General features: G+C 41.2%; 1 protein-coding gene across 3 annotated transcripts in view; it reads left to right on the top strand.

Moving 5' to 3' along the window:
• The window catches only part of sec16b (SEC16 homolog B, endoplasmic reticulum export factor), a 49,622-nt gene that overhangs the window by 20,097 nt on the left and 2,518 nt on the right, over nt 1–27,007 (top strand). For all 3 annotated transcript variants that reach the window (XM_060919712.1, XM_060919710.1, XM_060919711.1), the window contains 12 exons: nt 3,943–4,024; nt 4,176–4,293; nt 4,450–4,561; nt 11,889–11,994; nt 12,252–12,389; nt 12,951–13,049; nt 13,824–13,908; nt 16,515–16,919; nt 18,410–18,435; nt 18,591–18,695; nt 18,799–18,882; nt 19,732–19,837. In XM_060919712.1, coding sequence (XP_060775695.1) covers nt 3,943–4,024; nt 4,176–4,293; nt 4,450–4,561; nt 11,889–11,994; nt 12,252–12,389; nt 12,951–13,049; nt 13,824–13,908; nt 16,515–16,919; nt 18,410–18,435; nt 18,591–18,695; nt 18,799–18,882; nt 19,732–19,837 — 1,466 coding nt within the window. The remainder of the gene's footprint in view (nt 1–3,942; nt 4,025–4,175; nt 4,294–4,449; nt 4,562–11,888; nt 11,995–12,251; nt 12,390–12,950; nt 13,050–13,823; nt 13,909–16,514; nt 16,920–18,409; nt 18,436–18,590; nt 18,696–18,798; nt 18,883–19,731; nt 19,838–27,007) is intronic.

The raw sequence follows: 27,007 nt of genomic DNA, 5'->3' as shown, positions 1-27,007 counted from the left end.
TGTAACAAAGTTTAAAAACTGAAGCAAATCATGTCTAAACAGTTTCCTGATTTGGGAAAGACATCACTGTTTCAAAATGTAGTTAGCTTGTTTACTCAGCAACATTTCGACAGAAGATAGAAAGCTTGCCAGAAAGATCCACAGGGTGTCTGGTTCAAGAGTTGAATAAAGTTTCTTAATATGGCCAAAATTTGGTGGACACATGACCATCACACCCATATGTGAGCCCATCCCAAATTGCTGAAACAAAATTGGAACCATGCAATAGTATAGGATGTAGCTGTTTGGCCATATGGTGTATGTTCTGCATATTGCTAATTGTTATAATTTGTGAATTAAAAATGAATTGTTTCCAGCAGCCCTGTGTTTTCAGTGTTTTCCAGAATGCAAAAACATATGTATAATATCCATATATCTTGAGCACTATCCAGATAATGGCATTGTATTACTCCCCAGGTCCACATACACCAGGTAAAGGGACTACTTCAAAGCCATGGCTGTTATTTACAGCTGTTCCTAACTTGTTGACATGGCTTCTTCTTGCACGTGTTCTTGCTATTGCTGAACGATGTTTTCACCTGTCATATCACTATCCTCGCTCATAATTTTAGACCTGCTAGAAAGAGGCAGTGCATGTAAGCAGGGTGTTTTAAAAACATCAGCGCTAACTTTGCATTATATTTATTAAACTAGTGAGGAGGCTAAATGTCTCCTCAGTATAATAATTCCACACACGTTTTAGTAAGAGTTGCATCTTGGTTGTGATGCTACCTTTTTTCCCTTAGGTTGTCGTCACCATGTTGACAGAGGAAATCAGATGTGCGCTGCACAAATGACTTGGTTAGCAAATTTGTAGGTGAGGGGAATCTACAAAATAGCTTATCACGTTTGAGCAGTGAATGACAAAACTGTACTACACTTCACACATATAGAAACAGATGAGTTAACTTGACATGGTAGCACGCTGTGTTATTACTTGACATGGTAGCACGCATTGAATCATTTCAAGCATGAGGGCCAGGCATGTGGACTTCCTGGGGCTTTCTAGCTGGCACAATCCCACAAATTGCAATGCAGTGTCAAGTTTCTTGTCCAGAAAATGGCTCTCTGGTCACTGCAAAATGCTTTGTCTTCATAATAATCCCACTGGCATGTTTTCTGGTTAGTGGAGCATCTGGTTTGTAATGCGATATTTTGCAGGCCATTAACACCATAGTAATGGAAGAGATCAAATGTCCAATGTGTAAATTTGTTGGCTAAGGCATGTGCAAGGCAAGTGTACAGATATCTCGATTACTGCATGGACATCTGTATCTGCTGCTGAATTAGCTGCAGTGAAATCTGACTCTGCCACTCCAGGTCACTATCCAACAGCATGGTGGTGTAGTGGTTAGCACTGTTGCCTCACAGCAAGAAGGTTCCGGGTTCAAACTCAGCGGCCGGCGAGGGCCTTTCTGTGTGGAGTTTGCATGTTCTCCCCGTGTCTGCGTGGGTTTCCTCCAGGTGCTCCAGTTTCCCCCACAGTCCAAAGACATGCAGTTAGGTTGACATGGGGCGGCCTTGGGCTGAGGTGCTCTTGAGCAAGGCACTTAACTCCTGACTGCTCCCCAGGCGCTCTGGTGTGGCTGCCCACTGCTGAGTGCGTGTGTTCACTGCTTCAGATGGGTTAAATGCAAAGGATGAATTTCACTCTGCTTGAAGTGTGCATGTGACAAAGGTTTAAAAAAAAAAAAAAAAAGTGTTTTTGACTTGCATCAGTAAATTTTCACCACCTATTTTAGGAGGCATTTTTCTTCTGTGATCCTGATCTCAGGTTACTGTCTGTACTTAGTGTTTATGCATGTTCTCCCTGCGACTGTGTGGGTTTCTTCTGGGTTTTCCGGTTTCCTCCTACCTCTCAAAAACAAGCCAGTAGGTGGATCGGCTACTCTTAATTGCACTAAAGTGTGAATGTGTAAATGAGCGTGGTGCCCTTCCATTCGATGATGTCCCTCCATGCATCCACTATTCCTGAGAGGCTCTGGACCCACTACAAACCTGAGCAGGATAAAATACTTACTGAAGATGAATGAATGAAGCTGCAGTAACTATAGAGGCATAAAGTTGACCAGCCACAGCATGAAGTTATGGGAAAGCATAGTGGAAGCTAGGCTAAGAGGAGAGGTGGAGAAATGTGAGCAGCAATATGGTTTCATGTCAGGAAAGAGTACTACAGATGCAATATTTGCTTTGAGAATGTTGATGGAAAAGTATAGAAAAGGCTAGAAGGAGCTGCATTTGTGTGTTTGTGGATTTAAAGAAGGCATGTGACTGGGCGCTGAGAGAGGAGTTGTGGTATTGCATGAGGAAATCAGAAGTGGCAGAGAAGTGAGATTGGTGCAGGATATGTATGAGGACAGTGTGACCGCAGTGAGATGTGCAGTGGGAATGATGGAGGCATTTAAGGTGGATGTTGGATTGCACCAGGGCTCGGCCCGAAGCCCTTTCTTATTTACAATGGTAATGAGCAGGTTGACCAACAGTGCCAGGCAAGAGACCCTGTGGACAATGATGGTTACAGATGATCTTGTGATCTGTGGTGAAAACAGGGAACAAGTGGAAGAAAACTTAGAAACATGGAGATATGCACTAGAGAGAAGGGGAATGAAAGTTAGTAGGAGCAAGTTGGAGTACATGCATGTGCGAATGAGGGTGAGGACAGTGGAATGGTGCAGCTACAAGGAATAGAGTTAGTCAAAGCAGAGGAGTGCAAATATCTGGGGTCAACTGTACAAAGTAATGGCGAGAAGTGAAGAGTGAGAGCAGGTTGGAATGGCTGGAGGAGAGTATCAGAAGCGATTTGTGACCGAAGGTCGCCAGCAAGAGTGAAAGTGTACAAGACAGTAGTAAGAGCAGCTGTGTTGTATGGTTTGGAGACAGTGGCACTGAGAAGTTACAGGAGGCTGAACTGGAGGTAGCGGAGTTGAAGATGCTGAGATTTTCATTAGGAGTGACAAAGTTAGACAGGATTAGAAATGAATATAGTAGAGAGACAGCACACGTAGGAGGGCTTGGAGACAAAGTGAGAGCGGCGAGATTGAGATGGTTTGGACACGTACAGAGGAGAGATCCAGGGTATGTTGGGGGAAAAGAATGCTGGAGATGGAGTTGCCAGGTAGAAGGAAAAGAGGGAGACCAAAGATGAGATTTATGGATGTGGTGAAGACAGTTGATGGTACAGAAAAAGACATGGAGGACAAGAGGAGATGGAGGGACATTATCCATTGTGGTGACCCCTAACAGGAACCGCAAGAAGAATGAATGAATGAAGCTCACTGGTGTCTTATTAGCTGGTTTTGTTGGACAAAACATTTACATAATGCCACAGCTTTTATTAGGTGTATGTGTTGCATGCATTTTTATTTATTTTTTAAAGGTTTTTTTAGTGAATCATATTTATGTACTGGTTCTCATCCTGCTTTTCATACGTACCCAAGGATCTGCATATTTCAGATATGGACATGGGTGTCATAAGAATATGAATGGTGTGAATGACTTGTATTACTGAGTCAGCCATGGTTTTTAAGATGTTCATGTCCCCTTTGTTTTCTGGTTTTATTGGTTTTAGTGCAAATTTCTTTAAGGACAGCGGTGTTCACTAATCACTGCTGTTTATATTATGCAACCAATTTATAGTGAAACTTTTTTCTTTGCCTGCCTTAATGTCCTTATCACCTCTGGTTGTATGTTTGTGTGTCCAGTGTCCAATATGGCAAATCAGCTGTATTTTTTTTTCTTTCTTTTTATTCTATGGCTCTGATTGTGCTTAGTGATGTTTTGAATCTTTGTTAATATCAATTTCCAGAGGTGTGCATAGAATGGTGCTGAATGGTAAATTGTTTTCTCATGTGTGCAAACTCAACTTTTTATAAAGTGTGTGTGTGTGTGTGTGTGCGATGACAGGTTTACAGGGAGTCTGTCTCCAAGTGATCCACTCCAAACCCTTTTCCAGTTACTTTCTGGGAGGATTCCAGCTGTTGCCATGGTAATGCACCATAATCTTTCTCAGTTTTGGTTTCCATTAAATCACCTCTGTTCTTATATTTATTGATTCCATCACATTCCTGCTTAAACTATGCTGATTCAGCTCATCCTATATAATCTTCTTTTGTATTCTTTTTCTCCTCTCTTCTCAGTCCTATAGTAAGGAGAAGTGGGGTGATTGGAGACCTCACCTTGCTGTTATGTTATCCAATGAAACTGGGGATTCTGCTGTGCACCGCAAGTCCATTGTCAACTTGGGTGACACTCTAGGTACAAAAGTTTAAACGTGTACACACACACACACACACACACACACACCATTATTGAGTTCTGAATTAAACATGTACAGGCCCCCAAGATATTTTTACAAACCACTGTTCTAGCACTGACCGCATGTTTAGTGGGGTTTCTGTGTTTCTCTGTTAGCTTCCAGAGGCCTGCTGCATGCAGCTCACATTTGCTACCTTACGGCTCACGCGCCCTTTGGCTGGTACACAAACAAAACGCAGCATCTGGTGCTACTGAGCAGCAGTCCTAGGCAAGTTTCTCACCTTAATGCTATTATAATTACAACCCCAGTTCCAAAAAAAGTTGGGACACTGTGTAAAACATAAATAAAAACAGAATGTGAAGATTTGCAAATCATGGAAACCCTATATTTCATTGAAAATAGTACAGTGACGTCAAATGTTTAAACTGAGATTTTATTGTTTATGGAAAAATATATGCTCCTTTTGAATTTGATGTCAGCAACATGTTTCAGAAAAGTTGGGACAGGGGCAACAAAAGACTGAAAAAGTTGTGTAATGCTAAAAAATAATAATTTGGTTAATTGGCAAAAGGTCAGTAACATGATTTAGATATAAAAAGGGCATCCCAGAGAGACTGAGTCTCTCAAAAGTAAAGATGGGGAGGGGTTCACTGCTCTGTAAAAGACTACATGGGCAAACAGTGCAACGATTTTAAGAATAACGTTCTTCAATGTAAAATTGCAAAGAATTTGGGGATCACATCATCTGTGGTACATAACATCATTAAAAGATTCAGAGAAGCTGCAGAAATCTCTGTATGCAAGAGACAAGGCTGAAAACTGACATTGGGTGCCTGATCTTCAGGTCCTCAGATGACACTGCATTAAAAGCAGACACGTGTCTGTAGTGGAAATCACTGTATGGGCTCAGGAACACTTCAGAAAACCATCGTCTGTGAAAACAGTTCATTACTGCATCCACAAATGCAAGTTAAAACAATATATAAACAATATCCAGAAACACTACCACCTTCTCTGGGCCCAAGCTCTTTTGCGATGGACTGAGGCGAAGTGGAAAATTGTCCCAAGGTCTGATGAATCAAAAGTAGAAATTCTTTTTTGAAATCATGGACACCACGTCCTCCAGGCTAAAGAGGAGAGGGACCATCCAGCTTGTCATCAGTGCACAGTTCAAAAGCCAGCATCTGTGATGGTATGAGGGTGCATTTGTGCACATGACGTGGGTATCTTGTACATCTGGGAAGGCATCATTAATGCTGAATGATATATACACGTATCAGAGCAATATGCTGCCATCCAGACAAAATCTTTTTCAGGGAAGGCCTGTCTTCCTTTCAGCAAGACAATGCCAAGCTGCTTTATGCACGTATTAAAACTGCATGGCTCTGCGGTAAGAGTCCGGGTGCTAAACTGGCCTGCCTGCAGTCCAGGCCTGTCTCCTATTTAAAACATTTAGCCCATTATGAAGAGCAAAATACAACAAAGGAGACCCCAAACTGTTGAGCAACTGAAACTGTACAGTGGTGTTTGAAAGTTTGTGAACCCTTTAGAATTTTCTATATTTTTGCATAAATAGGACCTAAAACATCATCAGATTTTCACACAAGTCCTAAAAGTAGATAAAGAGAACCCAGTTAAACAAATGAGACAAAAATAATATACTTGGTCATGTACTGATTGAGGAAAACAAGCCAATATTACATATGTGAGTGGCAAAAGTATGTGAACCTTTGCTTTCAGTATCTGGTGTGACCCCCTTGTGCAGCAATAACTGCAACTAAACATTTCCAGTAACTGTTGATCAGTCCTGGACATCGGCTTGGAGGAATTTTAGCCCATTCCTCTGTACAGAACAGCTTCAACTCTGGGATGTTGGTGGGTTTCCTCACATGAACGGCTCACTTCAGGTCCTTCCACAACATTTTGCTTGGATTAAGGTCAGGACTTTGACTTGGCCATTCCAAAACATTAACTTGATTCTTCTTTAACCATTCTTTGATAGAACAACTTGTGTGCTTAGGGTCGTTGTCTTGCTGCATGACCCACCTTCTCTTGAGATTCAGTTCATGGACAGATGTCCTGACATTTTCCTTTAGAATTCACTGGTATAATTCAGAATGCATTGTTCCATCAATGATGGCAAGCTGTCCTGGCCCAGATGCAGCAAAACAGGCCCAAACCACCATGTTTCAGAGATGGGATAAGGTTCTTATGCTTGAATGCAGTGTTTTTCCTTTCTCCAAACATAATGCTTCTCATTTAAACCAAAAAGTTCTATTTTGGTCTTCTCCATCCACAAAACATTTTTCCAATAGCCTTCTGGCTTGTCCACGTGATGTTTAGCAAACTGCAGACGAGCAGCAATGTCCTTTTTGGAGAGCAGTGGCTTTCTCCTTGCAACCCTGCCATGCACACCATTGTTGTTCAGTGTTCTCCTGATGGTGGACTCATGAACATTAACATTAGCCAATGTGAGAGAGGCTTTCAGTTGCTTAGAAGTTACCCTGGGGTCCTTTGTGGCCTCGCCGACTATTACACACCTTACTCTTGCAGTGATCGTTGTTGGCCGACCACTCCTGGGGAGGGTAACAATGGTCTTGATTTCCTCCATTTGTACACAATCTGTCTGACTGTAGATTGGTGGAGTCCAAACTCTTTAGAGATGGTTTTGTAACCTTTTCCAGCCTGATGAGCATCAACAATGCTTTTTCTGAGGTCCTCAGAAATCTTCTTTGTTCATGCCATAATACACTTCCACAAACGTGTTGTGAAGATCAGACTTTGATAGATCCCTGTTCTTTAAATAAAACAGGGTGCCCACTCTCACCTGATTTGTCATCCCATCGATTGAAAACGCCTGACTCTAAGGTGGTGTTTACATTAGACCGTATCCGTCTCGTTTTCGTCGCGGATACACTGTCCGTTCACATTAAAACGCCGGGAAACGACTCCACAGGCGGAACAACTTGAATCCACCAGGGCCCACGTATTCAATCCATTACGTATCTGATCCGGTGCTGTGTAAACATTGAGGAACGAGGATACGCTGTGCTGAGCTCTAGCTGACGTCGTCATTGGACAACATCACTGTGACATCCACCTTCCTGATTCGCTGGCGTTGGTCATGCCACGTTGGTCATGTGACGCAACTGCTGAAAAACGGCGCGGACTTTCACTTCCTGCTGTTTGTCCCGAATCACTGCTCGTGCGCTTCACTCGCGCGCTCTGTGAGCTGCGCAGGGCCGGAGTGCGCACCCTCCAGAGGGCACTCGCTGTTCAGGGCGGAGTGATTTGGAGCGCAGGATGCCTGCGGAGCCGAGCGTATCCGTGTAGTTGGCGTTGCTGTGTGCACGCGAATCGTTTTAAAAACGTTAATCTGATGATCCGCTGATACGGTCTAATGTAAACAGCACCTAATTTCACCTTCAAATTAACTGCTAATCCTAGAGGTTCACATACTTTTGCCACTCACAGATATGTAATATTAGATCATTTTCCTTAATAAATAAATGACCAAGTATAATATTTTTGTCTCATTTGTTTAACTGGGTTCCAGTGGCGGGTCCTGAAAATTTTCTCAGGAGGGGCAAATTATCCAATAATGTCATAAGGTGACTCATTCAACAGGTACATTATAGGTAGCCAGACATTATTAACTCTTTTTTTTTTTTTTTTTTTGTTTTCTCTCTGCATATCACAGTTCCATGCCACTTCTGTCCACTAGATGGCAGCACATTACAGAAATCTTTTCCCTGTAGCTACCGAAGCTATGGAGCACTTGCATGTGACGTCACAGCCGATCCAGATTGTGACAGACGCCATCTTGTCGGTCAAACGCTTTCCGCCTTCTGCTTCTACTTCTGCTTCTACCTTTTCTTCTGGAAAACCCTACTATATACAATTCTACTACAACGGCTGCGGCTACAAATTCTCCCTACCTGTGCACGTTTTTTTTATGTTTTTTGTGTGTATTTTTGCGTGGTGTTCGTCTGTATCAGACTTCAATATCCACTACAACCGTATGGACTTACTGGACATTGGTTTCCAGCAGAAAATGACTGTTTGTAGCGATTTCCATCGCATGCACAACATTCCGGACGAGACAGCAAGACCAGCGGGGTCTCCGTGGATTGTTATTGGAAGCAAAGCGAAGGAGGCGGCATGGGGAGCGGAAGCAAAAGCGAGGCTGCAGGCAGAGCCGGCCTGTTGACTAAGCTCAGAAAACAGCTACTCAAACCTCCACTGCCAAGCCTCTATCTCTCCAACGCCAGATCCATGGTAAACAAGACGGACGATTTGGAATTACAGCTGGAATTACCTTATTCTATTCTATAATCGGCTGGTCAGTGCTATACTCAATACTTAAGTGACTTACCCGTCCAATGAGGATTGTTATTTTCTTGTTTACAAGATACCACATCTGAGTCGCTGACAAATCCTGAATTTCTGTAAAGATAACTGTCCAGAGATTTATAAGCACGCAGTGCTTCACCACTGAACAGCAAGGGAAAGTTAATGAGGTAATTATACACGTCTGGGTATTCCACCTCTGGCAGTTCCATATCCACTGACACGGTCGTAAAAACTCCGTCCGGTAAGCCATAAGGGTCACTAATCTGTAGATTGTTTATTTTAGACATGTATCTAGTTATCTGTTCATTAGAAAAATGAGCCGTGTAGTCCGTCGGTTGAAATTGATCCATTCTGTACACGAGTGCAGCAGTATTCAGCTGTGTTTTTTACCGACAAGATGGCGGCTGTGTACTTTCTGGTCACGTGACCAGATCTAGATCTCTATAGACTGTGGTGTAAAGTTGCAAACAACATTCACAATCGAAGAATAGTTTGGCTCCACAATGACCAATTCCAATTACGCCCTATTCACTATTCAAATTATTTGAATATTGTATGATGTGAATGATATCTTTATAAAAGATATGTCCAACAACTAAATAAGAAAGGAAACCATATTTTTAAAAAATAATACATATTTATTTGCCAATCTTGAAAGTACTGTTCTATAGAATGTTCTGTAAATAGATTTTGTACTTCAAACTCCATGACCAGCAAGAATTTTACAGACTGTGCAACTTAAGGACAACAGGAAAGTGCACTTACTGTAACAAAACATTGTAAATAGTTGGCTAACATAACAATAGCAGTTGAATAAATAGATGAGTGGATCTTTAGATCTTGCAATTACTGGTATTTACCAAGGATATTACCAAAGTGCTAACTCTCAGAGCAAAGTGTGGCAAATATAAAAATGCACATTGAAAACATCAACAGTGAACTGATTCTGTGACTGTGTGTGTGTGAGTCACGAAGTCAACCAAACCCAGAAAAACACCACGGTGACTGGAGCCCTCAGTTTAGTCTTTGCCTCGTAGAGCTAACTCGAACACTCCACAAAATTTCACGCGTTGGATGAGCCGGTTTAATATGTGCCTGTTCTTGCTCACCTCATCGTTGTGGCGGTGAACTGCTAGCCTGTAGCCCTCATCCGGTTGTGTAGCGATATTCACTCTCCCAAAAGCCAAAAATTTCAGGCAGCTGCCCATGTGAATCTTTGAGGACTCATGTTTTTTTTATTTTCTCCGACAAATGATGCATGTCCGAAACTCCAGTGACCGTCCAAGCAGTTTTGTCCGTGGAGCCACCTCCAGGGTGGAAAAGTAAGCAGGGGGAGCAGAAAACCGCTGAGGCGTCCTTGCAGCCAGCTCGCCAGGATTTGCGCTGGGACCATGTTGAAGTAAAACCTCGAGTATATGATTTTCCCCCCCTTTGTCGAAATTTGTTTTATGGTATGTTTAGATTTGGTCGAGGGGGTCCAGCTTGTTTTGTTGCCAATTTAGCTCGATTTGATCGCTGACTAAATGGAACTTCTTTTAAAGACCGCACTGAATTGCTTTCCACATCCATCTCACCTCAGAAACTGAGTGGATCGAACGCAACTTTGCCACGCTTCGCAGTGACATAAGTACGTTCGGGCAAGCCCCCCTGGAACCCATAGAGATTGCATTGAAGTGTCAGTTAGGAGAAAAAAAATATATTAACATGGGACTCTATCAGTGAACTCTTGGGTGATTTTCAACGTGACTGAAATCACCCCAAAAGGGGCGGTACTCCTAGAAGCAAGACCACCCTGATTGGACAATGATGCCCAGAGACAGATTAAAACAGCCTAGAGCAGCACTGGTGAAAGTTTGTTTAAAAAAAAAAAAAACTTTTTTTTTTTGTTTTGGCAGTGCGTCGCCCAATCGCCCTTATGCACCACCCGCCCTTGCTGGGTTCCCTTTATCTACTTTTAGGACTTGTGTGAAAATATGATGTTTTAGGTCTTAATTTCTGCATAAATTCTAAAGGGTTCAAACTTCCAAGCACCACTGTATATCAGGCAATAATGGGACAACATTTCTCTTTCAAAACTACAGCAATTGGTCTCCTCAGTTCCCAAACGTTTACAGTGTTGTTAAAAGTAGAGGTGATGCAACGCAATGGTAAACATGCACCTGTCCCAACTTTTTTGAAACGTGTTGCAGACATTAAATTCACAATGAGCATTATGTTTTCAAAAAACAATAAAATTTCTCAGTTTCAACATTTTGATATGTTAATTTTGTACTATTTTCAGTGAAATATAGGGCCTCCATGATTTTGAAAATTATCGCATTCTGTTTTTATTTACAGTTTGCACAGCATCCCAACATTTTTGGAATTGGGGTTGTATAATTGTATGAGCTATAGCTTTATTCTCTAGGTGTGTACCACACAGACACACAAATACTGTTGATGATGCCACTTGAGTAGTCTAAAGATGTATCAGTAAGTTCAATCTATGCTGAAGTCTCATTCATTATTCAGTGGATAACTGTACTTGGATACTATAGACTTGAAGCTAAAAACTCTAAATCCTTTTAACACATGGTACTATTTGATTTAATAGTATACAGTTGTGGATAGGTAGTAACGCTTCTCATTATCTGGTGTCGCCAATAAGAGGATGGGTTCCCTTCTGAGTGCTGTTTCTCTCTAGAGTTTTTTCCTTATGTTGTCTCAGGGAGATTTTTCTTAATAAAAATTTAGAGGGGGGAAAAAAAACCAAAACTAGTCTGTGTCTGCACAGAAATGAAAACATCTAGTATCTTGCTCCAAGGAAGGTCTTCTCTTTTTTTTAACGTAATATTTGGTATATTTGGCTTATCTGAGCTGTCCTCATGGACCCCACATATGTCGCTCGGACATTGCTGATTGGACATTTGCTTTGTGTTCCTTCATAAGTTGTGTGTGACGATTTATGTAGACCTAAGGAAAACTGATTAATAAGAATGAGCTTTGCCAATTTGTTCATGTCAGTCAGTGACCACTGCTGAGATTGCCATAAAAACGAAGCAGCATTAATCTGGATATGGTGATTTTGGGCTACAATTTTTATTGGGGATGTTTTTGGCCAAAGGTAAATAAATACGTAAAGGTTCAGGGCGAATCAAAATGTCCAAAGTTGTATTGCTTGTTTCTACCATCACTCACAATATTTACAGCAGGCTTCTTGAAATTTTATTCTACATTTTCTCTTGATATGATAATCCTGCAGTGCTTCCTTTGCTGACTTCTGTCATAATTCAGCCATTCGCTGCACTGAGGTGTTTGAATACTGTCAGAGATTGGGAAACCCATCCTTCATCATCCCTTCTTTTCTGGTATGTCTGCTCTGTTCCCTTTTCGTATTATGTACAGTCATGTCCGAAAGTTGTCCTTCACCATTGATTTTATCAAGCTGGTCAAATTGTTTGACAATTAACTGTTTTTAAATAGTCTGTAATAAGTGTGTTTAGTTTAACCAATTAGGATCACAGACGGTTCAATATCATGAATCATTTGATTAAGTAAATTGTGATTTACTTGTTGGTTATTTCCTGTTTGCTCCACTGTTGCTGTGGTGCATCTTGTCGTGCAGGTATACAAGTTCCTGTATGCATGTCGATTGCTGGATTGCGGTCTGTTCTCACAGGCCTTCCATTACTGTGAGCTTGTAGCCAAAGCTCTGCTCACAATACAAGAGCCACACATCATACTGCTACAGGAGGTTATCAAGGTAACACACGCTCATCAACAAAGACACACGGCTATGTGTATGCTGTATCAGAGAAACACAAGTACTTAAAGAACTGAATACAGCCGTGCAGAAAAAAACCCCCAAAAAGCAGTAGTAGCTATATTGACGCTTGAATCACTTTCTTCCTCAGTACATAGTTTGGGATCGCTCCACACAGGAATGAGGTCTCACCCAAAGTCTGAAGGTGGAATTGTATGCTATAATAGAATTGATTTTAAATGAGGAATTGTAATTTGGTTTGTTTATACCACTGTGTGGTGGAGGCATTGTTTACGGGTCACGGGCCTGTCCACCTGCCCGCCCATCCATCCATCCATCCATCCATCCGAGATCCCGTGAAAAAGTACTGTATGTTGTTCTGCATTCAATTCTGAATTCAATGAGACCAGTTTCAAGCAATTTGGATTGAATTTGAATTTTCACCTGATTGTAACAGAACATCATTTTGATTCAGGCCTGGATCTGGATATTGCTGCAACATTGTGGTGTAATAAGTGTTTTATTTGGTCGGTTGGTTTTTTTTTCCATGTGCTTTCACAGATGGTGGACAGACTTAAACACTCTGAAGCACAGATCAGTGAGACAGGTGCTGATCCAGACTGGCTGTCTCTCCTACGGCAGCATCTACAGGACCTGCAGGTGAGCTCGTGCTCCATCTGTGCAGCCGCAATGACCATGCTTTATTGATTGATTTGCTTGAGAGGATGAGAACAGACCTTTTATTTTTGTATTATCTTTTGTTTGTCTATAGCTAGTTCACATGGTCATTAAATGTCCAGAAAAAAATGACATGTAGTTTATTGACTAAAACACAATTACATGTTTAATGGAAGTAGAATGTCTCAATTTTTTAGACATGCGCTATAGATTTTTAGGCTGTAGCCTTCTCTATAGCTACAAGACAAATGCAGATTTAACAAAAATGCATTAGTTTATAATAAAGTAAACTGCCTAAAATATCACACACTCACTTTAAAGCATATGATTTAGTCTTGGTAATACCATTTGTACATGATCAGTTTCATGCAACTATAGAATAAGTCAGCATTTAAAATATTACATTCGTGTGTGTGTGTGTGTGTGTGTGTGTGTGTGTGTGTGTGTGTGTATACAAATAAAATTCAAAGGTTGTGTTCAAATTCTAGTACTGCTGATTGCCACTGTTGGGTCTTTATGCAGAACCTTTAGCCCCCAACTGCTATTTGCCCCAATTTGGAAATAAATTTATATTCCTCATACAGTGTGCGCTTATCTTCCTACATACTAAGCTTACTTACTCTGCTCTATGCTCCCAATGTTTTCTGTACTCCTGTAGACATTATATACCAGTCTTCCTGTCTCTTTTTGTCTCTGTTGTTGTTTTCTGGATCTATGTCTTGTATAGCAATCCTAAGAATGAATGTGCATTTGTAGATGGGGAACTTGGGCAGTGATAGTTTGTACCGCTCAGCTGCTGAAGCTACTGCTTGGGCCCAAAAGGAAAAGAGGGAAGATGCAGGTAAATTGCTGTTCCAGTGTTACCTCATATTCGTATCATTCAATGTGTTACCTTCACATCCAGTAGAAAACAGTAGAACATGAGACCTTAGGCCCTGTCCACACGGCAACGGATTCAGGCGAATCTGATAAAATTGTTTATCGTTTCGGCCTGGCGTCCACACGGCACCGGCGTTTTGGGTGCCCCAAAACGATATTTTTTTGAGAACGGGTTCCAGAGTGGGGAAAAATCTGGCAACGGCGCCGTTGCGAAGTCGTCTGGATGAGTAGAACGGATTTGTTTACGATGACGTCACAACCACATGACTAGAACAAGCAGCACTCTCGCTGTTTTTGTATGAACCACTGCATTGCATTCACTTTTGTATACAGCTTTTCTTTTAAATAAACAAGTAACTGAACCATTTCTTGAATTTCTTTTTTTTATTGGATAAGACTGCTTTTCAAAATGTTCACACACAATATAAAAAGTTATATAAATTATATAAAAATGCTTTTCAAAATGTTCACACACAATAAGAAAATTAAGTTATATAAAACTATGCACACTAATAAAACTAATTTGCGGCACGGTGGTGTAGTGGTTAGCGCTGTCGCCTCACAGCAAGAAGGTCCGGGTTTGAGCCCCGTGGCCGGCGAGGGCCTTTCTGTGCGGAGTTTGCATGTTCTCCCCGTGTCCGCGTGGGTTTCCTCCGGGTGCTCCGGTTTCCCCCACAGTCCAAAGACATGCAGGTTAGGTTAACTGGTGACTCTAAATTGAGCGTAGGTGTGAATGTGAGTGTGAATGGTTGTCTGTTTCTATGTGTCAGCCCTGTGATGACCTGGCGACTTGTCCAGGGTGTACCCCGCCTTTCACCCGTAGTCAGCTGGGATAGGCTCCAGCTTGCCTGCGACCCTGTAGAAGGATAAAGCGGCTAGGGATAATGAGATGTACACACAGAAGGCACGATTTCCTCGCGTAGTCGCAGCCATCTTCTTGTTGTGTGTTTGTTCCTGTGAGTACTTCACGCCGGGTAGAAGAAGGGGTTTATGCGCATGTGTCCTACTTCTATTGTTCTGGTGTCTCCGATGGGACCGTATTACAGCGCACGTAGAGGTGTGGCATGTGTATTGCATCGTTTTCAGCAAACGTTGCGTTGCCATATGTACCTGATATTTTACTGATCCGTTGCCCATGTGAACGCGATATTTTTTTTTAAATAAAATCTCGTTGCCGTTGTCGTGTGGATGTAGCCTTAGTCACTGTTACAGTACTGTTTATCGTTGACTACCCTCACCATTTATTGTGGAGAGAACATCAGGGAGTATCTTACTGGCCCATCCACCGGGTTATTAGGTCAAGTGTAATGTATTAGATGGCCACTTGGAGTCACAATGGATCAGGCCTGCATGTTCATCCAGAATACACTGGAATCTGCACCCATTGCTTTTATAAAACACCAAAATATAGCAGAAGAAATTGATCCCAAGTCTCGGCAGGAGCAATAAAATGCTTAATATTTCCCAAATGTAACATGTGAAATGCTGTTTTCAGTTTGGAGTTTATGTAGCTAAAACTGCGGATGTACATTATAGATCAGATGACTTAATTTAATCTGCTAGTTAGCAAGCTGATATGTCTCTGTTTACATTAGAGGCCGAAGGTTTTGAAGCAGTACTAACAACATAAAAATAAACATGGTGTGTTTTCCACAGAGTTAATGGGCAGTAACATGAGAAATAACTTAGAACAACAGGTTTGACCAAGTTTCTGCAGCAAAAGTATACAACTAATGCCGCTTTTCCACTACAAACGCGGCTGAGTCGGGCTGAGCCGTGCCGTGCTGAGTCGGGCTGAGCGGGGCTGTTGGAGTTGCATTTCGACTACAACCGCGCTGAACCGTGCTGGCTGGAAGTGGGTGGACACATTGGGTGGAGTTAGCGAAAGTGGGTGGACGTCAGGTGATGTCGTTAAGCAGCGCAAACAGTGACATTAGTGACCTTTTAAGCGGTAGTCTCACGACCCGAATAGTAAACAATAAACATGGAGGACATGGAGTCGTTAGTGTTGCTGGTCTTGGTGCTGTGGCTTGTTGTCACCGACAACGCGGACAGATACTGGCAAGAGCGTATAGATGAGGCGAGGCGCATAAGGCTCCAGAAATTCTCGTAATTCGTAATTATTCTCCTTCTGGGTTTGCGGTGTTTACAGATCCCAGCGTGCTCGCGGGGCGTGTGTGGGCATGTGAGGACACTCCTCCTCACCAATCAGTGCACAGGGGAGTGTCTGCTCACGCCCCCAGCCTCACTCGGCTCGCTTCGGCTCGCTTCAGCCCCACTCCAAAACGGTGCGAGTTTTAGGGGCTAAGCAGGGCTGAAGCGAGCTGAGTCGTGCTGGTTTTTGGTAGTCGAAACGCGAGCCGTGTCGGGCTGAAGTGAGCTGAAGCGAGCTGAAGTGAGCTGAAAAAGGGTAGTGGAAAAGGGCCATAACTGATTTTTCTTTATTTTTTGCATTTTGAAATCTTAAAATGTCTTTACTGTTAGAAAAGTGTTTGTTTGTATCATTTTCTATGTTTTGATCTGAAAGTAGTTCAAGACTGTAAAGTAACCCAGTGTATGTTTTTATAGATTTTAGCCAGGACCAGCTTTCCACCAGTGAGATGATCCATACTTCTGTTACTGAGGACAGTCATAATGGTTCAGGAAATATGCATTACAATCAGCTTCAGTCTGCAGCACCTCTCCATACTTCCTACCCCTCAGAAGAACAGTCTTATTCCCACTACTCCCCAGCAGAACACTCCTTCCCCTCCTATCTCTCAAAAGAACAGTCTTACATCCCAGAAACCCAAACATATGTTCCTGAAGAACGGCTTCCTCAAATCTATGCTCCAGTTCCCAGGTATGCCCAACAGAATCTGGTCCCTTCTGAGCTCCCACCAATTTGTGCAGTTCAGGATGGTGTTAATCATTCTGACACGTCGTACCATCAGACTCTTTCCAGTCTGGAGCCAAGGACCCACAATAATATAGGTTAGAATGATACTTCCAACTTACTGTTTGAAAACATTGTGTCGGTGTGCTTTGGACTTTCAACCCAAATCCTGCATGTGTGGTGGTGAATGTTGGTGTGTGTTGAACATTTGGTGAATGATGAATATGGATTGGTGAATATTAGCGTGTGTGTTTTAGTGAATGTTGTTGTATGTTGGTAAATGTTAGTGCTGGTTTATGGTGTGTGTTGCTGACTGATTGTGTGTGTGTAGGTGAATGATTAGTGTTGGTTTTGGTTAATGTTAGTGTGTGTTCGTGAATGTTGCTGTTGGTTAATGTGGATGTTGCTAATTAATGGGTGTTGAATGTCTGTGTAATGGTGAATGGTGGTGTTGGTGTGTGTTGAATATTGGTGAATTATAGGCTACGTTTACGTCGAATCAGCGGATCATCAGATTAACGTTCTTAAAACGATTCGCGTTTACACTAAAACCGTTAGCCGTGCACACAGCAACGCCAATACGCGGATACGCTAATCACATGACTTTAGACGGCGCGTAACATGATCCCAGTGCATTTCAGACGGCGCGTAACATGATCCCAGTGTATTTAGGGCATGCGCAAGGCTCACCACTTGCAAGTAGAAGGATGGCAAGCCGCGCAAGGCTCACCACTTGCAAGTAGAAGGATGGCAAGCCTAATACACGGATACGCTCGGCTCCGCAGGCATCCTGCACTCCAAATCACTCCGCCCTGAACAGCGAGTGCCCTCTGGAGGGTGCGCACTCCGGCCCTGCGCAGCTCACACAGCGCGCGAGTGAAGTGAACAAGCCACGATTCGGGACTGAGCCGCTGTGTGTGTGATCCCAGCGCATATCACTTACTACTTGCAAGTGGAAGGATGGCAAGCCTAAAGACAATCATAACTACACAATGGGCAGTATTTGCATCAGTATTTGCAGTATTTTCATACTTTTATACTCTTTAATGAAAGGTGATACAAGGCGGAAGTCCGCGCCGTTTTTCAGCAGTCGCGTCACATGACCAACGCCAGCGAATCAGGAAGGTGGATGTCACAGTGATGTTGTCCAATGAGACGCCAGCTAGAGCTCAGCACAGCGTATTCGCGTATTCTGAATGTTTACACAGCACCGGAGCTGACACGATCTGGATTGAATACGTGGACGCTGGCGGATTCCCGTTTCCTGGCGTTTCCAGGGGGTTTAATGTAAACGGACAGTGCATCCGCGAAGAAAACGAGACAGATACGGTCTAATGTAAACGTAGCCTTAGTGTTGGTGAATGTTGGCATTAGTGAATAATGTTTGGCAGTGAATGTTTGTGATGGTCATTGTAGTGTATGTTAATAAATGTTAGTGTATGTTATTTGTTGGAATATATGCCTTTGCTAATAACACAATATAGAATGAGTTTTATTATATTTTTAATACTAAATGTATAAAAATCTGTAATGTGCTACACGCATACTCGTGTGTCTGTTAATTGTCTCTATTGAATTGTTTTCCTAGATGATATCTCCACTAGTAAAAACATGGTAAGAAAATAAATTAATTATAAATTAATAAAGGCAAACAAAACCATCACAATTACTTGTCAATGTAACAGAGTACTTGTCATGGAATCTAAAACTAAGGATGGTACATTTTGTTGCTTGTTTCTTACTGTATAATATTTTTAAAATGTGTAAAGATGGATGCTCCTAAAAATGGAACTGCTCCTGATAGTGCTGATCTGGCCTTGACCACCCTTACTAATGCTAATCCAACAGAAACCACCAGTCAGAAATCAGAAAAGGTCAGCGTGTTAAATATTTTAAAATCCTGTTGAAGTGTTAGTATAACCTCTTCTAATGTATGGGTTTTGTTTGTTTTATTTATTTATTTATTTGGAACCAAAGTCAGGGTGGTTTAGCAGATGGTTCACATCAAAGCCTAAAGAAACTCCAGAGGACCAATATGAACAAACCAAACCTGCTCTCATGGTAATTATGCTACTACTAAATACAACTATGACTACTACTACTCCAGACGTTACTAGTAAGCACCAAAGCTGTTCAGTAATGTTAATTACAAGCTAATTTGAGTTTTAAAAAATTATTTTACTTTTTTTAATCTTGAAAATAAATGTGAACGGAATTGCATATTAACTTTTAATAGAGCAATCGCAGTTTAAGTTTTATTTTTTTTAATGTATTATTCATGTTAGTTAGATGCCTTTGCATTGTGTGTATGTAAACTAATATAGCCAAAAGTTTGTGGACACCTGACATCAATATGTGGGCCTTTCCCAAACAGATGCGACAAATTTGGAAGCACATAATTGTCTGGAATGTGTGTTGTGGTTTTTTTTTTAATTTTTTTATCATAATTAAAAAAAAAATCCTTCACTGGAACTAAGGAGCTGAGCCTAAACCTTTTCCAGCATGATAATACCCCTGTGCATAGAGCATAAAAATTCCAAGTTTCAGCCTGGATGAACACCTTTGGGATGAATTAGAAAGCGAACTATACGCCAGCTTCTTGCTCGATATCAGTGCCAGGTCTTACTAAAACTCTTGTGGATGAATGGGCAAATCCCCATAGCCACTCTTCAAAATGTAGTGAAAAACCTTCTCAGAAGAGTGGAGGCTGTTATAGTAGCAAAGATGGGACCAACTCCATATTAATGCCTGTGGTTTTAGAATGGGATGTTCAGCAAGCACGTATGGGTATGATGGTCAGGTGTCTGTTATTTTTGGCCATATACTGTATGTGTAGTGTTTGTAATTAGGTGTGTTTTGTCTGTGTATTTTGACATTTTCGATTTGTTCAAAGTCACAAATTTGTTTTAGGAGTCAACACCCACGCCTACCTTCCCTACTCCACCAAAGGTCTCTTTCCCCATGCTGCCATCACAGACTCAAGCTGCTGGCATCAATCCCTTTTCTAGGAGAGCTGGTAAGTGGTGTGTGTGTGTGTGTCCACACAGTTCTTAGATCTCTATGATCTTAATATCTCTTCATCCTACCTTTTTTTCTACAATTATAATTCCACCATCCTTTACTGTCCTCTTTTCAGTCCTAACACTTTAAACCCCCCCCAAAAAAAAAAAATTATATATATATATATATATATATATATATAATTTCTCAGTCAAGCCTCCAAAGTGAAGCTGCTTTGGGATATACAGTATCTACAGTGAAAATATCCATATCTCAAAATCCAATCCTACAAGCCAGGATTAGAATCCAAAAATGTCAATACATAATATTTTTAGATATCAAAACATGGTAACCAAGCTCAAATGGCAATGTCTAACAATGCCAAAGTCACCATTTTAAGCTATTTGAAGAATAACTTTTCATAAAATGGATAGTCCTGTGTTTTGTTTTTCTTTTTTCTCCACCATGTAGATAAATCTGTGCTGCTAGTGCACACAGAGAATATAAGGATGTGTCCCGAACCATATAATGCACCTTAAATAATGTGCCTAAATAGCAATGACTGCAATGTTGTATGGACATTATTTAGTACAGTAGTATTGCAGTTTGGGGTATAGCCCAAGTATCATAAGTATTTATTATTGCTCAGGGTTATGAGATTTAAAGCAACACTAAGTAGCAGTTTTACATTAAAATATCAGCTTTGAAGTCATTTTGATAGTACATTGATTTGTAACAGGTTGAATGGCTTGTCTTCCATTCTGAGTCAATGTCTGGTTCACCAGTTATACGGTAGCTCCATGTAACTCTGATGGGGTGTCCCTGAGAGCACTTGTGAGCTGCGTAATGCTTTCAGGGCTCGGCATTTAGGACTGCCCGGGGCAAGTGAAACATGCATTCGGGCAAGTGGGATATGTCCCCGACATGCCCGACCAGGCAAGTTGGAATGAGCATATATTACACACTAGCACTACAAAAATTGGGCTTTTTGATCTTTTATTTCAGTTCCTAAAAGTGTCCCTCACTATGTATCCGCCATTACGTCTTGGCTGTTTTCTTTGTCTCGGTTTCATTTACTGCTTTGCAAGTTAGTTTATATACCTCCGCTGTTGTAGTATGGTGTGCATCAGTTGCCCCCTAAAAATGAAAAGTTCTTCCGATCATGATGCATTTTTGTTTTTATGTTCCTTTTGGTAAGAAAACACACTGGGTGAAATATTTTTGACAAAATTCAAAAGTTTAATGGTGGCACCATGAAGCTCAAAGTTATGGAAAAAGCTGCTATTTTATGACTTTTATGACAATTTCTAAATATATTATCAAGCACAGTTTGAGTTTTAGCTGTTCATTGACTCATTGTTCAACTACTTTTAAACAATACAAATGTATTATGAATCACATTAATGCTTCTCAATCCCTTGCAAAGGTTCTTAACATGATCTCTGGGTCACAAGAAATCAATAAATGGAGTCCAACATTGTGATTCAAACCTTACGCGAAAACATAAAATAAGCGTTTTTTGGCAAAAAATGAACCTCATGGTGCCGCCATTAGACTTTTGAATATGGTCAAAAAATTTTACAGGATGTCTTTATTGGTGAAAAGGAACGCCCAAACAAAAACGCATCAGATTTTATGAAAGTGAGGGCAACTGATGCTCCCTAATGCATACTGTTTATAGACCCCTTGTGCATAATGTCACACATCATGTGATAATTACAGCTGGGGTCAGACAGACACCGTCTTTCATGCAAGCAAGGCTTAATCTGTCTTCATTATGGTTAATTTTTGCTCTGCTTTTACTTGTTCAAACAGAGAAATAGATAAAGGGCATTACTGTCTCCCTGCTATCAAGAAAAATGTTAACAAATAGAAGCAAATGCTTCAAGAACAACAGGGAAATGAGTGGTTAAAGAATATATCAAGAGGAGCTCAGCCTGAAAACTCCAGAGAAATTCACAATTGTATTTAAAATGTATTTTGCAAAAACAAAGTCGGAAGTGAGGATGGAAGAGGTTGCTTAAGAATCTTGTTTTATTTTTCTTCTCGCATTTGAGTTAGTGCCTTCATGGGGGGGTTTATCATCCATCTCTAGTGTTGATTCGTCCACCTCGGGCCCGAGGGAAAGGCATTCACGAAGGAATCCAGGGTCTCTTTCTGGGCGAACCCAACATCTAGGTTTATTTAAAAAAACAAAAATGTGCTGCATCATGACACTGGCTGCACTGATTCACTTGCAGGTTGCCAAGTCTGTATAAAATGCCTACAACCTACACACTAAACAATTTTAAACTTGAACATTATCCTGTCTGTCATGACGCAGCACTTTTTTTTTTTTTTTTTTTTTAAACCTAGAGGTGGATGATATAACAAAAAAAAATTATGTAAAAATATTCTCAAACACAGTACTGTTAAAGTCTTGGCACCCTATTTTCTTCATGCAAACTTTATCGATTTGTATTTTATGATTTTTACATTGTCAAGTAATGAACCTACAGTCAGAGAGTTCTTCACAAACACACTGAACTTTACAACAGTTGCATGCATGTGAAATGGAAATAAATCGACTAAGGCAGGAAAAACTACAACCCCGATTCCAAAAAAGTTGGGACAAAGTACAAATTGTAAATAAAAACGGAATGCAATGATGTGGAAGTTTCAAAATTCCATATTTTATTCAGAATAGAACATAGATGACACATCAAATGTTTAAACTGAGAAAATGTATCATTTAAAGAGAACAATTAGGTGATTTTTTTTTTTTTTTTTAATTTCATGACAACACATCTCAAAAAAGTTGGGACAAGGCCATGTTTACCACTGTGAGACATCCCCTTTTCTCTTTACAACAGTCTGTAAATGTCTGGGGACTGAGGAGACAAGCTGCTCAAGTTTAGGGATAGGAATGTTAACCCATTCTTGTCTAATGTAGGATTCTAGTTGCTCAACTGTCTTAGGTCTTTTTTGTCGTATCTTCCATTTTATGTTTTCTATGGGTGAAAGATCTGGACTGCAGGCTGGCCAGTTCAGTACCCGGACCCTTCTTCTACGCAGCCATGATGCTGTAATTGATGCAGTATGTGGTTTGGCATTATGTTGGAAAATGCAAGGTCTTCCCTGAAAGAGACGTCGTCTGGATGGGAGCATATGTTGCTCTAGAACCTGGATATACCTTTCAGCATTGATGGTGTCTTTCCAGATGTGTAAGCTGCCCATGCCACACGCATTAATGCAACCCCATACCATCAGAGATGCAGGCTTCTGAACTGAGCGCTGATAACAACTTGGGTCGTCCTTCTCCTCTTTAGTTTTTTTTTTTTTCTCTCCTTTTTTATCAGACATCTAATTTTTGGGTTTGTTTACCTGACATGTTTCGACGTACAACTTCCGTCTTCCTCAGAGTGTCACCGGATGTTAATTGGTGACGCATCTTTTATCAGCTGCTGTTTCTGAAGGCGTGGCCTTCCTGTCTGGTTTGACAGGTCTGGTTTGACCTTTGCAATATTGCATGTCTCTGTCCTGAAACACTCATCCGTGCTTTTATCACATCACGACTAGATTATTGTAATGCTCTGTTTTTTGGTCTCCCAGCCAAGTCCATTGCTTGGCTTCAGTACAGCTCTGGAAGAATTAAGAGACCACTGCAAAATGATCAGTTTCTCTGGTTTTACTATTTATAGGTTTGAGGAACATGAACATTTTTATTTTACTCCATAAACTATTGACATTTCCACATAAAAATATTGGCTCTTGGAGCATTTAATTGCAGAAACTGACAACTGGTCAAAATAACACAAAAGATGAAGTGTTTTCAGACCTTGAATAATACATAGAAATCAAGATCATATTCAATTTTAAACAACACAATACTAATGCTTGAACTTAGGATGAGTTCAGAAATCAATATTTGGTTGAATAGCCATGACATTTAATCACAGCTTTCATGTGTCTTGGCATGTTCTCCACCAGTCTTTCACATTACTCTTGGGTGACTTTATGCCACTCCAGGTGCAAAAATTCAATCAGCTAAGCTTTTTTTGATGGCCTGTGACAATCCATCTTCCTCTTGATCACATTCCAGAGGTTTTCAGTGGGATTCAGATCTGGAGGTTGGGCTGCCCATGACAGGGCAGCCCAACCAAGATCTTGTGGTCCTCCATCCACACCTTGATTTGACCTGGCTGTGTGGCATGGAACATTGTCCTCCTGGAAAACCCAATCCTCAGAGTTATGGAATATTGTCAGAGCAGAAAGAAGCAAGTTTTCTTCCTGATCACCGATCCTCCACCACATTTCACAATGGATGTGAGACACTGTGGTTTGTAGGCCTCTTCAGGTCTCCGTCTAACCATTAGATGACCAGGTGATGGGAAAAGCTGAAAATTGGACTCCTCGGAGATGACGACTTTACTACGGTCCAATTCTTATGGTCTTTAGCAAACCTCAGCCTAGCTCTTCTTTGCTTCTCATTGATGAAAGGCTTTTTTCTAGCTTTGCATGACTTCAACCCCACCCGGAGGAGCTCGTTTCAAACCATCCTTGCCATGCATTTAACCCCAGCTGCCATTTGCCATTCTTTTTGTAGGTCACTTGATGTCGTCCTATGGTTGTTGAATGACATTCGAAGAAGTTGGCGATGATCCCAATTAGTGGAGTTATTTTCACCCTCTGCCAGTCTGTAACTTTATTATTCCCGATGTCTGCTGCTTGACCTTGTTCTTATGAACTGCCGTCTTTGAAATTTTAAGGATGGAAGCAAACTGTTGTAAAACCAGAATTGAACCCTTCTTTTTCTCATTCAAAACTTTTTTTCTTTTTAACTCTTTTGGCATGATGAATAGATATTTTTGTATTTCAATTAAACTTAAGGTATGACTAGCACTGTTTTTGCCATCAAAACTGGTCCTATTGCAAGAGGATAGTGATGACCACAGCAGTGTTTTTTTTATACTTTTCCTCATTAAATAAGATTTGGTTCAGGCGATCACCTGATGGGTACCTCATTAAGTATAATGAGTTGTCCTTGTGTTGGAGTTCCAGCACAGACACTGGAATGAAATGGCTGCCATACATAAAGATGCTGAATTAAGAAAAATTTGAAGTGGTCTCTTCATTTTTTCCAGAGCTGTATATTCAAAACTCTGCAGCCAGAGTCCTCACCCATACTAAATGTTCAACATGGATCACCCCTATCCTCCAGAACCTCCACTGGCTCCCTGTTCAAGATCACATTCAATATAAAATTATTCTGTTTACATTTAAAGCACTCCATGGCTATGCTCCTCAATATCTAATAGAATTACTTCAACCCTACTCTCCCATTCACAGTCTCAGATCTTAATCTTCTCGTCTGTTGTCTGTCCACCAGATTTAAAGTATTCACCATGGGTTCCAGGACATTTAGGGTTGCAGCCCCCAAGCTGTGGAATTCTCTCCCTCAGAGCCCTTGTGATAATATATCTCTTCCCAAAATCAAGGCTCCTCTTAAATCTTATCGCTTTGCTGTCCCTCCTCTCCTGATCACTGACTGTTTTACTTCTTCAAAGCTTTCAATAAATCTGCTCTCTTTAGACTCATGCAAATTGTCATTTTGTTCTTTCCTTTCCTGTGTCTCGTATCTGTTATATTTTCTTTTGGTTGATTTTTGTTTCTTTTTCCGTAGTGCCATTACCCTGTAAAGCAGGGGTCTTCAATCCTATCCACAAAGGGCCAGTGTGGCTGCAGGCTTTCATTCCAACCAAGCAGGAGCTACACCTGATTTCACTTGTTTAATCATTTCACCCTCATCTCCAGTCAACAATCAAGTGAGCCTCCAATTTGGCTGTAATGAAAGCCTGCAGCTACACCGGCCCTTTGCGGATAGGATTGAAGACCCCTGCTGTAAAGTATCCTTGGGTTGGTGAAAGGCGCTATATAAATTAAACTTGTTGTTTGACACTTTGCAGTGTCACGTCATGATGATTCTTTGCCTGACTTTTAGCTTTTCCTGGTGGCCTGGAATGAAAAAGGTCAATAATGTTTGATGAACTGCTAGGGTTCAGAGATTTTATATACAACCCTGATTCCAAAAAAGTTGGGACAAAGTACAAATTGTAAATAAAAACGGAATGCAATAATTTACAAATCTCAAAAACTGATATTGTATTCACAATAGAACACAAACAACATATCACATGTCGAAAGTGAGACATTTTGAAATTTCATGACAGCAACACATCTCAAAAAAGTTGGGACAGGGGCAATAAGAGGCTGGAAAAGTTAAAGGTACAAAAAAGGAACAGCTGGAGGACCAAATTGCAACTCATTAGGTCAATTGGCAATAGGTCATTAACATGACTGAGTATAAAAAGAGCATCTTGGAGTGGTAGTGGCTCTCAGAAGTAAAGATGGGAAGAGGATCACCGATCCCCCTAATTCTGCACCGACAAATAGTGGAGCAATATCAGAAAGGAGTTCGGCAGTGTAAAATTGCAAAGAGTTTGAACATATCATCATCTACAGTGCATAATATCATCAAAAGATTCAGAGAATCTGGAAGAATCTCTGTGCGTAAGGGTCAAGGCCGGAAAACCATACTGGGTGCTCGTGATCTTCGGGACCTTAGACGGCACTGCATCACATACAGGCATGCTTCTGTATTGGAAATCACAAAATGGGCTCAGGAATATTTCCAGAGAACATTATCTGTGAACACAATTCACCGTGCCATCCGCCATTGCCAGCTAAAACTCTATAGTTCAAAGAAGAAGCCGTATCTAAACATGATCCAGAAGCGCAGACGTCTTCTCTGGGCCAAGGCTCATTTAAAATGGACTGTGGCAAAGTGGAAAACTGTTCTGTGGTCAGACGAATCAAAATTTGAAGTTCTTTATGGAAATCAGGGACACCGTGTCATTCGGATTAAAGAGGAGAAGGACGACCCAAGTTGTTATCAGCGCTCAGTTCAGAAGCCTGCATCTCTGATGGTATGGGGTTGCATTAGTGCGTGTGACATGGGCAGCTTACACATCTGGAAAGACACCATCAATGCTGAAAGGTATATTCAGGTTCTAGAGCAACATATGCTCCCATCCTGACGACGTCTCTTTCAGGGAAGACCTTGCATTTTCCAACATGACAATGCCAAACCACATACTGCATCAATTACAGCATCATGGCTGCGTAGAAGAAGGGTCCGGGTGCTGAA

This window comes from Neoarius graeffei, chromosome 4 (assembly GCF_027579695.1).
Source record: "Neoarius graeffei isolate fNeoGra1 chromosome 4, fNeoGra1.pri, whole genome shotgun sequence".
Classification (NCBI taxonomy): Eukaryota; Metazoa; Chordata; class Actinopteri; order Siluriformes; family Ariidae; genus Neoarius; species Neoarius graeffei.
Note: the sequence above shows the minus strand (reverse complement) of the source record. Positions and strands in the feature narration are given on the sequence as shown.